Genomic DNA, 13848 nt, shown 5'->3' with positions numbered 1-13848 from the left:
TGTGGGCATGGAGGCAGGAAGGGGACAAACGACTTGTCTAAGATCAACCACACCTGTGAGCTGATGGCTGAAGTTGAGTCCAGTTCTCAAGGCAGAGCTTTCAACACTAGGCGTGACTCCCTGTCTCTGGGGGAAGCCCAGGTGTTTCTATATGATACAGGTGGAATGAGAGTCCGCCTCTGTAAGATCATCATGTTTGTCAGATCTGTGTTCCTTCCAGGTCTGAGGATCGCAGTTTGCTCTGTAGGATGTACTGGGGATGCTCTCCTCAAAACTAAACTGGAGACGTGAGAATTCACAAAGGTTACCTAGTATTTCACCAGCACCTAGATGGCAGGACCCCGCTGCCCGCTGAGACTTCTGCCTGTATTCCCCCTGCTTCTATCCTCAAGGCATCTTATTAGAATCCAGAACTGTCTTGATCAGTGGTGATGTCCAGAGCACTTTCTCTGTCCAGCCTGTTATGGCTTGAGGTGAAAATATATCCACTACTTCCCGACCACCTACTGCATGCCAAGTGCTTTAAATATATTAAAGGTATTTTTATTCTCATTTCATAGATAAGAAAACTAAGACCTGGAAGGATAAATGTTTTGCCCAGAGCCACACAGCTAGGAAGTGGCAGAGTCACATTTCAAACCGTTTTTCTTTTTCTACTTTTCTGCATCCAGTTCAGCTTTGCATTCTAAGCAACTAACACATCACCTGTAGCTTAGGAAATATCTGTTGAATGTCAAATGAAGACCTGAATGACCCACAGTGAACTAGTCTGTGAAACAAAAGCTGAAGAAAATGCTGCAGGGGAGGGGAACTCTTAATGAAACTCTCGTCGAATATTAAACTGAATTTTGAACTCAGAGAACTAGAGCTGAATCTCTGTATGTCAAATTATTTGAATGAGAAGCTAAATCAGAAGACCACAAAGGTCCACAAACTGACACAAGCCTGGTGATTCTTAACTGTGAGCCCGAAGAGATTCTCAAGGCAATGCTTAGAGTCTGGTGGGCAGACCAGGTCTTCTTACCTGAACCAGGTCAGGAGTAGGTCTGGGGGAAGCTGGTCTGTCCCGTCTCCTCCATTGAGGCCACAAGGAAAGCAGAGGCTCTGGCTATTCTCACTTTTTTTTTTGAGAGAACAGAAGTTAAGGCTACTTTAGTTTATTTTATTGGTTTCCTTTTTTTTTTTTAATTTTTATCAGGGTATAGTTGATTTACCATGTTGTGTTAGTTTCATTTGTACAGCAAAGTGAATCAGTTATACATATACATATATCCACTCTTTTATTTTTTAGGTTCTTTCCCCATATAGGCCATTACAGAATATTGAGTACAGTTCCTTGTTCTATATAACAAGTTCTTATTAGTTGTCTATTTCATATACAGTAGTGTGTGTATGTCAGTCCCAATCTCCCAATTTATCCCTCCCCTCCTTATCCCCTGGTAACCATAAGTTTGTTTTCTACATCTGTGACTCTACTTCTGTTTGGTAAATAAGTTCATTTGTACCCTTTTTTTTTAGATTCCACATATAAGCAACTTCATATGATATTTGTCTTTCTCCGTCTGACTTACTTCACTTAATATGACCGTCTCTAGGTCCAGCCATGTTGCTGCAGATGGCATTATTTTGTTCTTTTTTATGGCTGAGTAATATATACCACTGTATATATGTACCACATCTTCTTTATCCATTCCTCTGTACCAACTCGACTCTGCATTTGGTCCCATCAATCCCACATTTGTGTCCTCCAAGATCTTGCTGCAGCCCTTCTGCCCGACATTCCCTGCCTTGCCCCCAAGCTCCCAATTAAAACTGCATTGGACAGTCATTAATTAGAGTAATTGCTTTCTGCTGTTTAAAGGGGAAAAAATGAGGGCTTCATCGAAAACTGCCTCTTTCTGTTTTCTTTTCACACTAAACTGTGAACTTGTTGTTCCCACTCAATGAGTTCATCAAAATGGGGCCATTAATTTACAACTGTGCATAAAAAGGTTTCTGGGTTGTCTCCCCTTGGTGTCACCAGAAAGAAAAACAGCCCTTATTGCTTGGACAAGGGGGTCTCTCAAATGCAAATGGGATCTTTTCACAAGGTCCTGCTGCCTCCAGCCCCTAGAATGCACTGTGACCTTTTCAGGTGGTCAAGTGGCCACTGGCCTCTTGGTATTTCTTGAATGTTCCACTCCACAACAGGGCCTTTGCACCTGCTCCTCCCTCTGCCTAGAAAGCTTTTCCCTTGATTTTTACAAAGCTCCTCCCTCATTTCATTCAGGCCTCTGCTTAAATGTCACCTCCTCAGAGAGGCCTTCCTATGACAGCCCCACTCACTTAACCCTCCCTGCATCACTGCTTTCTATACACACTTCCTGCTTTAATTTTCTTCATAGCACTTAGCACCACCTGACAAATTATATATTTGTTTATTTTCTGTCCACCTCACCAAGACTGTGAACCCCATAAGAGCTCAGACTTTTTTTTAACATCATTGACTGTATCCCCAGTGCCTAGAACAATGTCTGGCACATAGTAGGATGCAATAAATATTTGATGAATGAATGAATGCATGAATGGTAAGTTTCCTGCTGGATCCAGAGTTCAGTCTTCCCTTGTCCATCCCTGTTTCTCCAGCTCTCCTTCTCCTTTAAAACAAATCTCCTCTCATTACTTTGTACTGGGCTATACATGGTCTTTCTTTTTTTCAAGGGGAGGAGTTTCAGTGAGGCAAGTTAAACTGCAGTTTATGATGCTGGGGAGTGCCTTGGCTTCCTTATCTTTGCTGTGTGACCTAGGGCAAGTGACGTGATCACTCGGATCCCCAGGGATCTGTGAAAAGAGGGTGATCATACCTCCTACCCCAGGGTCGTGTGAGGTTTTGAAAACGTACTATAGTAAGTGGTCTTTGACCGAGGATGAAGAGCGGCGAAGGAATTGAAGGTGCTGTCACAGCATAGGTTTTGGCAGAAGGAGCCCATGTTGGAATGTGCAGCGCTTTGTCTCAGGGGGATCACACTGGCATGCAGGAAGACGGCTTAGAGGGAGCTACACTGATAGCTTGAGCCTGGCAGGTTAGAGCAGCGTTTCCCAAAGGGTTGCATGGGAGATGATTGTAGGTGATACGCAAAACACTTTCTATTTTTAATTGCTATGAATTTTTCACAGGTACTAGAAAAATATTGGTTTTCCTTTTATGGCACTGATATGAAGTTTCCTTTTAAAATGAATTTATTGTGTGAAAGAATTAGCCAATTTAAGGAAAAATATTAAGTAAATAAACTATACCTGCGGCACACAGGTATGTGAGAATTCATGATGCTGATTCTCAAATGGCTGACATTTGGAAAACCTGGTTATAAGCGGGTTCTCAAGTAGGTTCCTAGACCCAAACTCCAGACACCCAAACTCAGTGCAGCTAGTGACAAGTGGATTTGTTGTTTGGGGTTCATGACGCTGACAGGTGAAGCAGCAGATAGCACATACATAGAGTGGGATTTGAAATGGAGCTTGTGATTACAGAATCCCCGTGCCAATTCCATCTCCTATGGCCAGCCCTCATCAGAGACATCCTTTCGGCCTCTGATGCAGAGACTCGGCTGATAACAATGATGATGATGATAATGATGTGGTGATGATGATAGTGATAATGATGAAGATAGAAATGATGGTGATGATGATGAAGATGATAATGAAAGTGATGATGATGGTGGTCATGATGTGGAAAAGATGATGGTGGTGATGAAGATGATGATGGTGGTGATGATGATGATGGGATGATACAAAGTAAAAGAAATAGTGCTGAATACTTATTATATACACGTAGGATGTGCCAGACCCTATTCCAGGTGCTTGAAGTGATTTGTGATTGCTTCATTTCATATTATGAGTTAGGCACTATTATTATCTCCATTTTTCAAATGAAGAAACCAATGCTGGGTACTTTATACATGTTATCAATTTAATCCACACAACAAATTCACAAAGGTCATAATCATCCCTGTATACAAAGAAGTAAACTCACCCAAGATCATGCAGCTAGTCAGTGGCAGGTTGGAGACTCAGACTCAGACAGTCTGACTCCAGAGAGCTTGTCCCTAACCACTACACTACACTACACTGCTCCTCCAAGAACAGGACAATGAATGAGTCGTGTCTCTGCTTGTGAAGCTCAGTAGGGGAAGTAGATGTGTGGGCACTTAAAACACGTCTGAGTTAAACAAGTAACATGTTAGACTTTATTAGTAGGTGTTGTGTGTACACAGGGGAATGGGAAGTTGATTCTGATCTGTGACATCCTGGAGGGCTCCAGGGAAGAAGTGGCATTTGATCATAGCCTTGAAGGTCGTCAGTAGTTGAGAGGATGAAGCGGGGTGGGGGGGCACTCTAAGATGAGAAAACAACAAGAGCAAAAGCAAAAGCAGGGAACCTGGAAGTGCAGGGTGAGCTGAACGATGCTCTGAGGAGATGGTTAGCCCAATCAAGGCCAAAGCCTTCCCAGGGTCTTGGGGAACTTGAGGGGTGATGCACTGCCCCAAAACATGGATCCTCTTCTCATCTCCACCCCATTTTGATTTTTTTTTTTTTTTTTGCTATACACGGGCCTCTCACTGCTGTGGCCTCTCCCACCGCGGAGCACAGGCTCCGGACGCGCAGACTCAGCGGCCATGGCCCACGGGCCCAGCCTCTCCGCAGCATGTGGGATCTTCCCGGACCGGGGCACGAACCCGTGTCCCCTGCATCAGCAGGCGGACTCTCAACCACTGCACCACCAGGGAAGCCCTTATTTTGAGCTTTTTTATGAGTGCTTTCAAGAAAGACAGAGGGGGACTTCCCTGGTGGTCCAGTGGTTAAGACTTTGCCTTCCAATCCCTGGTCGGGGAGCTAAAATCCCACATGCCTCCTGGCCAAAAAACTAAAACATAAAACAGAAGCAATATTGTAACAGATTAAGTGTACCCCAGCCTGACCCTAGATGGAAGGTACAAGAAATTTAAACACCACCTCGGTGAGCTTATTATTCCGATAATACCAAATAGCACATGGCATAATTCAAAATTCAGAAATGACAGAAAAGTTGGGAGGGAACGTCACCCACAATCCCGCTAGGCACAGAAATCCCTGGTCAACATTTTGCTTTTTTTTTTCTCCTGGTATTTACTCAGAGCATATTTTTTAATAACATAATCCTGATCACACTGTATGCAGTTTTGAATTTCACTTTTTTCCCCACTTACCATTTTAACACAAAGCTTTTCATCATTTATTGCCATTCTATGTAAACATTTTTAGTAACTGCATAAGTTTTATCACATACCAGAGTTTATTTAACCACGCTCTGATTTTCAAACATTTGTTTCTTTGTCAAATTTTGGACCCTGTAAATAAGGTTTGGGTGAAAACCCTTGGGCATGAAGATTTTGCTGCATTTTGAATTCTAACATTGGGACAGAGTCCCAGAAATGGAATTACTGAATCGAGGGAAAGGAGCATACGTGAACACCTTGGCTACATAATGACAAATGGCCCCATCATAGACTTGGAGTTGGCCGCAGATGCAGCAGGATGTCTCTGAAAGAAGGACTCAGGTCCGTGTAGGGCGATGAGCACAGACATTAGAGTCAGACAGACCTGGGTTGGAATCTTATCTCTGCCTTGTGACCTTGAGCCTCAGTTTCCTCATCTGTAAAACAGGATTTCTCAACCTGGGCATTATTGACATTTGGGCTAAATTCTTTCTTGTGGGGACTGATCTGTGCATTGTAGGATGTTTAAGAACATTTCTTCCCTCTACCCATTAGATGTAGTAACAGCCCCCCGGACATGGCACCAGAAATATCTCCAGATATTGCCAAACAGCCCCCCAGACATGGCACCAGAAATATCTCCAGATATTGCCAGACATCCCCTGGGAGGCAAAATCACCCTGGTTGCAGATCACTGCTCTAAAGCTAAAATAATATAAACATACCCTATAGAGCCTTGTGAGGAAGAGAAACAATGCACGTGAGGTGCTTTTTCACAGTGCCTGGTATAGGGTAGGCGCTCAATGAATGGCAGCTGGGACCGTTCATGTAGAGCCATGTTTCTCCACATTTTCCATCTGCAGGTCCCCTGGGGATCTTCCCTGCCCACCTGCCACTCAAAGAGAATTTCCTCCTCTGATTCTTTTTTGAGGTTCTTGCATATATTTTCCTGCTGTGGCAAATGGAGAGAAGGAGGGTCAGACTCTAGGTTAGGCTTGATAAGAGGCAGAGGGGTGTAGGGAAGCAAACCTTCCCCCCCACCCCGCCCCACTGCTATCTGTTTAACTCCTGCATCACTGTTCAGATATTAAGCTTAGTGGATTGTACTCTGGTTAGGTCGTCTTAATGAGGCCTTAGGACTCTGGCAACATAGAAGTTTCCTTTCCTCTGACAACTCCTATCAGAAATAGTGGACACTTGGAATCTTGCCTCAAGAAGGATTTTTAAGGCTGCATCTACACTTAGTGGATACGGGCTCTGTGATTGACTAAGCATGTCTGCCATGGGCATGGAAGAGAAAGGGGAATATTTGCCATTTCCACCCTCAGGTGAGACCTCATCTCCATAGTCTCACTCCCACAGAGGGGGTGAATGGTCCTCTTGTCAATCTTCTTTTGAAGAAGTGGCCCTTTTCCTCAGATAGGAAATGGGAACCTAGAAGGCAGGTCCTGGGCCTTCAGAGGAGAAACTCCTGCCTCTCACTGAGCCTCACTTTCTTGGGTTTGGATTTTAGGTAGAAAGTGTCATGTTAAAAAGTACAGCTGGATGGCAGAGAACTGGTGGGCTCTGCAGGCTTGGTTTCAGCTGGGCAATGAAGGATTGGGAATGGGGGCTTTAAACTCCAGTAGGAGTTGATGTTTCAGTCATGAGTCTGAAGGCAGAATTCCTTCCTCTTTAAGGTCCTCTATCTTTTCTCCTAAGGCCTTCCTTCAACTGACTGGATGAGACCCACCCACATTATGGAGGGTAATCTGCTTTACTGAAAATCTACTGACTTAAATGTTGATCCCATGTAAAAAATAGCTTCACAACAATATCTAGTCTAGTGTTTGACCAGCCAACTGGGCACCATAGCCTAGCCCAGTTGCCACATAAAATTCACCATCACAGGTATCTTAGAGGAGTGTCTCCCCAAGTGTGCAACACCTCCCACTGTGCATGAGATGATTTCCAGCGGGACAGGGGCAGTGCCTTAAATAACATTGGTCATGGGAGTGACTCTTTTAAATTCTATTTTAATGCTAATTACTTTCAGAAGAAAGGCTCCACTTGATATGAGCCCCTAACAACACTCTCACTCATTATTTATAAGAGTAGAAAGCAGGACCAGGATTCAGCTATAAATTGATTACGCTGTTTCCTTTTCATGAGGTTAACTTTCACAATGACCTTCTGTTTATGGCAGGTGATACTGATTTTCCGCTTATGGCAGTGACATAATGTTTCCTTTTTAGATATATGTATTTTTAAAAACAAAGGGAGTCCATTGAAGATTAAGTAAATAATGGTACGGGTGGTGTTTGGATTCAGCTACACTCACGAAGGTCGCTTACAAGCAATCCAAGTTTGAGAAACACCATCTTAGCCAAGAAAAGTCGGGGCTTCAGGCCCAGCCAGCATCCCACAGGAGGATCTTCCCTCCATGGCCAATCTGGGAGCCTGCAGCTTTGGTTTGATTAAGGAGAAGGCTGGTTTCCTTCTGAGAAAGCGTGAGAAAGACCAGCGTGTTCTCAAGGTTTGCCAGCGTTGAGAAAAGTAAAACATGCCCCTCAAGGAGCACAGTTAAGTGCCTGGATTCTGGAGCCAGAATGCCGGGGTCAAATCCTCCCTCTGCTGCTCATAGCTGTGCACCCCTGAGAAGTTATTTAACCTCTTTGAGCCTCTGTTTCCTCATCTGTAAAATGGGTTTATAAAGGTACCTACTTTATAGGGTATTGTGAGAATCAGATGAATTAGTGCTATCGCATAACAAGTGTCATTTAGGACTGAGTCGCTGTTGTTGGGAACGACTGACAAAGAAAAAGACACAGTGCTCTAAATGCTGTACCCAAGAAAGTACAGTGTGATATGAGACACAGGGGAGTGCGGGAGATTCCAGGATGGCTTCCTGGAGAAATTAATATATAAGCCGATACCTGGATAATCAGTAGGAGTTAACCTGGAAAAGAGGAGAGAGAGAATGTTCTGGATAGATGGAATAGTGTATGCCCAGGCTTAAAGGCAAGTGACAGTTCTTGTGACTGCAAAGAAGGCAGTGCTGGTTACAGCACAGGATGTGACAGAGGGTGTGTCCCAAGGTGAGGGAGGCCGGAGGCAGACACATACAAAGGGCTTTCTGTGCCTTGTTAGAAACGAGGGGTCCCAGAAGGGCAGGACTGGAGTTATCTTAGCAGCCCTCTGTGCCTGAAACAGCACCCCAGACCTGGAAAGCCCTTGACTGTCGCGTGGTGAATGAACAAATGCTTTCCTCTCTGCTTGATGTGTGACCTGGAGGTCTCATGGGACCACTCCCATTGAATGAGGGAATCTCAGGATGCAAACCTCTGCCGAGATCTCCAGGCACATCTTCTCTGCAAGCTTTGGCTGCCTGAAGGATCTGAAATGTTACTTCTGTCCACAGGTGACCTGGTGTCCCGAGCAATGCATCACCTGCAGCCCCTCAACGCCAAACACCATGGCAATGGCACCCCCCTGCACCACAAGCAGGGGGCGCTCTACTGGGAGCCCGAGGCCCTGTACACCCTTTGCTATTTCATGCACTGCCCGCAGATGGAATGGGAAAATCCCAACGTGGAGCCCTCCAAAGTCAACCTCCAGGTGGAAAGGTAAGACTTGTGCTGGCTTTGGATGGCCAAAGAGAGGGGCTCCCTTCTGGCCAACACCACCTTATGGTGAGTAGGTATTGCCCCCAGGGTGGTACAGGAGTGGGGGAGGAGAGGGATGCTGGGGGTCAGAACTGCCCAGTTTCCAGAAACTCACTGGAGGGGTCTAGATGACCTTGAGGGGTTATCAGAGACCTGGGTGGAATCTTTGAAATGGGTTTGCATAGGGCTGCCCCAGTTTGGGATAAAAGTGGCCTGGGTCAGAAGAGAGGGTCTGCAAATCTGGAGGGATGAGGCCTCTGCAGTGCAAGGGGGCTTCCTTGTGAAGGCAGCTTAGGGGGATACCAGCTTCTTGGGTGGGAGATGTTTTATCTTCATTTCACCCTGTCTGCCCTGGGGATTCCAGGGGGAAACCATAACACTTGCTCAGCCAGAAGTGGGCCTCTCATGTGGGCAGAAGACAGCATAGCAGTTCCCATGAAGCAGAATCCTCATGGCAGAGAAGGAAGGGAGGGCTCCCTGGAAGAGGAAGCTCCCTCTGACCTGGCTTCTGCTGCTCCCCAGCGCCATCTGTCCACGTCCCCATGCCTCAGCCTCCGTATCTGTAAACGAGTAGCTGCACTAATCGCTTTCCAGGTTGCCTTCTACCTGGAAAATCCCAAGATTTTCTGAGGATGGTTTCACCCTCTCAGAGGCAAGGAATCCAAACCACCATCAGGAAAGGAGGCTGCCTGGAGGCGTCCCCTCTTCCCCTGGGTACAGGTCCACAGAGATGTGGACCTGTTCCTAAGGGAACATCTCCCCCCAGCATCTCACAAATCAGGCCCCTCCTCCTGTGTACACAGGCTTGTTCACTCTAACTACTGCAGTAGTGACGCTGTTTATTGAGTGGTTAAAGAACAGACTCTGTGATCCAGACTTCTGGGTTCAAATCCAGGCTCTTCCAATTAAAAGCCAGGATGTCTTGGAAAAGTGCCTTTAACCTCCCCGTGCCTCAGTTTCTTCATCTACAAAATAGAGGTCCTAAGAATAAATCCTTCATAAGGCTGTTTGAAGATCGAATGCATTGAACAGTGCCCAGCACGTAGTAAGTGCTCAATAAATGTTCCCTTTTATTATTGTTGTTGGAGATCTTATCCGCAAATAGCTGAACAACTCCCAGTTTGGGCTCAATGCACTTTTCTCTGTTAAATGGTTCCAAGTGGTTTTAAAACACTCACTGGATGCTCTGTTTCTGCCAGGATGGGTCGGGCTTAATTGGGCTCCTAAACCATGTCTCTTGGCTTTCAGTTTAGAGTAGAGGATGGAGGATGAGCGAGACAGAAGTTGACTCTTTTTTTTTTTAATCCCAAGTTAGCATCAATATTTCAATCCAGTCTGGAATTAACTTAATCAGAGGATTACTCATGTCTCCCGCCATCCAGGCCAAATCAGTGGGTGCCATGTGCATATTTTCATGTGCCAAATATGCCCAAAGTGGAGAGGTGGCAACGTGCCCGTGGTCCCTGGGCAGAAAACAACCTCAGTCAGACACACCAAGACGTTGCTTTCTATGAGTATGAATCGTGATGGCTGGGAGGATGGAAACTATTGGCCTTGGCCTTTGGGGTACCTAGTTCTTCAGCCCCCATCCCTACCCCAGCAGCCTGTAGAATAGGGCAGTTGCTCTGACTCACCTACCCCGCCACTCTTCAATTCCCGCCTCTATGCAGATGACACCCCCTCCATCTCCAGCCAGACGTCACCACCTCTGAGCTCCAGAACCTGATCCAACTCAGCCTTCCAGTTTCCACTATCAAGTCTCACACTCTCAGGCTGGTTCTTCTCAGGGCACCTTATTCTCTTCTGCCCAACACAGCAAATGTGTGTGTGTGTGTGTTTATTGCCTATGAGCTTCATAAGGGCACAGAACACATCTGTTTTTGTTGTCACGCCACACCTAATGCCAAGCTCAACATCTGGTATATATCACAAAGTCAGTAAATATTTGTAGGATGAAAGAAGGGACAAATCCGTTGATCCAACTGCCTATGGAACATTTCCATCAGGAGTGCCCACAACCACCTCAAAACTAAAGCCAACATCTTTCCCCCCAAACCGACTCTTCCTCCTTTCCCCCCCGCCCCCAGTCTCTAAGAATGGCATCACCATCAACCCGGTCACCTCGGTCAGAAAACTGGGACTCACTCCACACTCCTTCCTCTCCTTCCCTCCTTCCTACAGCCAGCTGGTCAGTAGGTCTCACCGATGCAACTTCTGTGCCGTCTCCCATTCCTCTAATCCTTCCTCCCCAGATGGCTGCCTCACTGCATGGTTCAGTCCCTCGTTTCCTCTTACTGCTATTACTGCATTTGATTTCTAAGCGGTCTCCCTGGACGGGAGGCTTAATATTCTCTGACCAGCTCCATCCTCATGGCCACCAGACTGAAACTTCTAAAATATGCATCTCATCATGTGACATACCCCCTGCCCCCAACTCAACACAGTTGCATGGCTCCTGTTATATTTTCTGTTATGTAGTTTCCATCTTCCCTTCCGGAATCTATTTCAGGATTCAGAGTGTAGTTGAAGTGGCTGTAAGTCTAGGGAGAGCATCTAAGGATTCCAAACTTTCTGGGACAAGTTTTAAAGAGGCATGAGCTGCAAGGGGGAGCCGAGTAAAGAGAACATGTCCTAGAATTTGTCAGAGTCAATTATCTTGGTCTTTCCATTCCTCCTTGGCTGAATTTTCAGGGGACGACACAAAACAGAAAACACTTGTCATTTTTTGAGTTCTGTTCACTTTGGTCCTCTGGAAAGAGTATGGATTTGGGAGTCAGATCGACCTTTGGGTTTGGATCCCAGCTCTGCTTCTTCTAGTTCTGGGACCTTGAATGAGTCATTTCACCCCTACTGAAACTCTTCTCCTCAACTGTGAAATGAGAACAAAACCAGCCTCTTGGGACTGGTGTAAGCAATGAATTAGATACTGTAGCTAAGACATCCAGTGCCATGCCTGGCACAAGGGGAGCTCCCCTCACCCCCACCAAAAAGGAGCTGATATAATACATCTTCTTTTTATTTTTTGGCTCTAAAATGTTATTATCGTTGTCCCTGAAGGAGCCTGTGTATGATTCCTTCCAGACGAAAAGCTGTTTCTTCCCGTTCCACGATAGGCTAGGCGTTGATATTCATTAGCGTCTGAAAACACACAGGTAAGGGCTTCAGAGGAGAGAGGACTCTTGTTTCCAGACAAGTGTTTACCGCAGCTTCATACCAAAACTTACAAACAAGACGTTTCCAGTGGGAGGTAGGATTCTAATTTGGAGCTGGTTTTTTTTTCTCTTTTTCTGTCTTCTTTTTCCCTCCAAATCAAAAACATTTCCTTGACTCTCTATCTCTGTCTGGCAAAGTCAAGTAAGGCCATGGTGTTTATATGGTTTTCCATAAACTCTTCAAGAACAGGAGCTGAATATTATGTGCTTTTTGTCCACGCCGAGCAGAAGGCCTGGAACATATTTGTTGACTGAAATACGGATTGTGTTGTGCCTCAAACCATCTCTGCTTGTCAGAAGAGCCTTTCTTGGCTGGAGTACTTGGAACTAGGCCTCCGTATACCATTTGACTCTTTCATGTGGGCATAGCTTTCCAGTTGCTACATTGGTTTTGGATAGCTTCATTTTTCATTGTGGGGTTTTGAAGAAGCTCAGTACCAGTATAAAATTTCTGTAGTTTAAGTTGTTCCAGGACTTTGGCTACTATTTTTTGAGCTTCTGAAATCTTTCAGTCCCTCAGATACTTTATTTAGGAAAAAAAAAAAAAAAAAAACTCAGATAAATCTTGTATGATTATGATTAGGCTATATTCATTTTCCAAATAGTAATGATAAATGTAAACACCTCAGTTTTGAGGATGGGGGTCATGTGAAGTTACTACTATTTTTTGATAGAATCATCTTAAATCTATGACAAAAGTTCCCTGCCCCAAATCATTACTGGAAAGACTAGTGATTCCTAGATGTGTTTGGCCATGGATGATTTCAGTAATTTGTCATCATAAAATTAAAAGGAGTAGGATAAATAGGAGTGTTTTGTTGCCCGCAGTAACTGATCGTGCCCGAGAGGAACAGAGATCAGCTTCACCTAGAAGACTAGACAATTAGGTAGTTTTACTCTCCCCGAGTCTCATGGGAAACAAACCAGAATTTACATCTAGGCAGTGGCAGCTTTCGCCCCTTTTGTAACAGAGCTGTGTAAACAGATGTGGCAGACATCTGTTTCCCTGTGTCTACCAGGGAAATCTCAACCACAAACATGAGTATCCAATCACCAACTATTTGAGGAAAATGAATGGAAGAAACAGAACAGTCTTAACAAATGGAAGAATTTACACTTGAGGAAATAGAGTTAATAAAGAAAACATACCAGATATTAGAAGTTAATGGTACCCAAATACATCTTCTAAGAAACCCTCCCAAAAGATCACCCCAGCACATCAATATGTGACAGGTGATATCCAAATTTTAACACACTCCAACAGACATACCCAGGGTTATGCAAAATTTCCAGCCTTCTAATTATAACCCTTCCCCTTTCTTTCCCATCAAGGAATGTATATCACAACACAAGTGAGCAGAGGTATCCTTGATACAAGCAGCACTACTAGTAAGAATGCTTAGTTGCAAGAGTTGAACCTGCTGAGCAGAAAGAAAACCTCTGGGAGGCCCAGTGTAGGAAGAGGGTTAATAAATCCTTGTCACTCCTGCATGAGAACCTGACATTGGGTTAATTTTCTAGCTCTGTTTCCCTGGAAACATGATAAGAATTACAATATCAACTGTGTTACTAAGCAACATTCCTTATGGTCAGAATGACCCTAGGTTGGTACATTAGATCTGGCCTTGTAGTACTATAGATACTTGGTATAAATACCAAGTATTTATAGTACTTGGTATAGTACTTCCAGAGCTTTGGGCTTCCTTGAATTCACTGATCCTTATAACTAGCAATGTCCCTTGCAGGGACCTTGAAAGC

The 13848-nt window shown here is 44.8% G+C and overlaps 1 protein-coding gene across 3 annotated transcripts in view; it reads left to right on the top strand.

Annotated features, from left to right (window-relative positions):
• Positions 1 to 13848, top strand: part of ABTB3 (ankyrin repeat and BTB domain containing 3) — a 307341-nt gene that overhangs the window by 190219 nt on the left and 103274 nt on the right. For all 3 annotated transcript variants that reach the window (XM_060164684.1, XM_060164683.1, XM_060164682.1), the window contains exon 3: positions 8635 to 8839. In XM_060164684.1, coding sequence (XP_060020667.1) covers positions 8635 to 8839 — 205 coding nt within the window. The remainder of the gene's footprint in view (positions 1 to 8634; positions 8840 to 13848) is intronic.

The sequence above is a fragment of the Lagenorhynchus albirostris genome, chromosome 11 (genome assembly GCF_949774975.1).
Source record: "Lagenorhynchus albirostris chromosome 11, mLagAlb1.1, whole genome shotgun sequence".
Classification (NCBI taxonomy): Eukaryota; Metazoa; Chordata; class Mammalia; order Artiodactyla; family Delphinidae; genus Lagenorhynchus; species Lagenorhynchus albirostris.
Note: the sequence above shows the minus strand (reverse complement) of the source record. Positions and strands in the feature narration are given on the sequence as shown.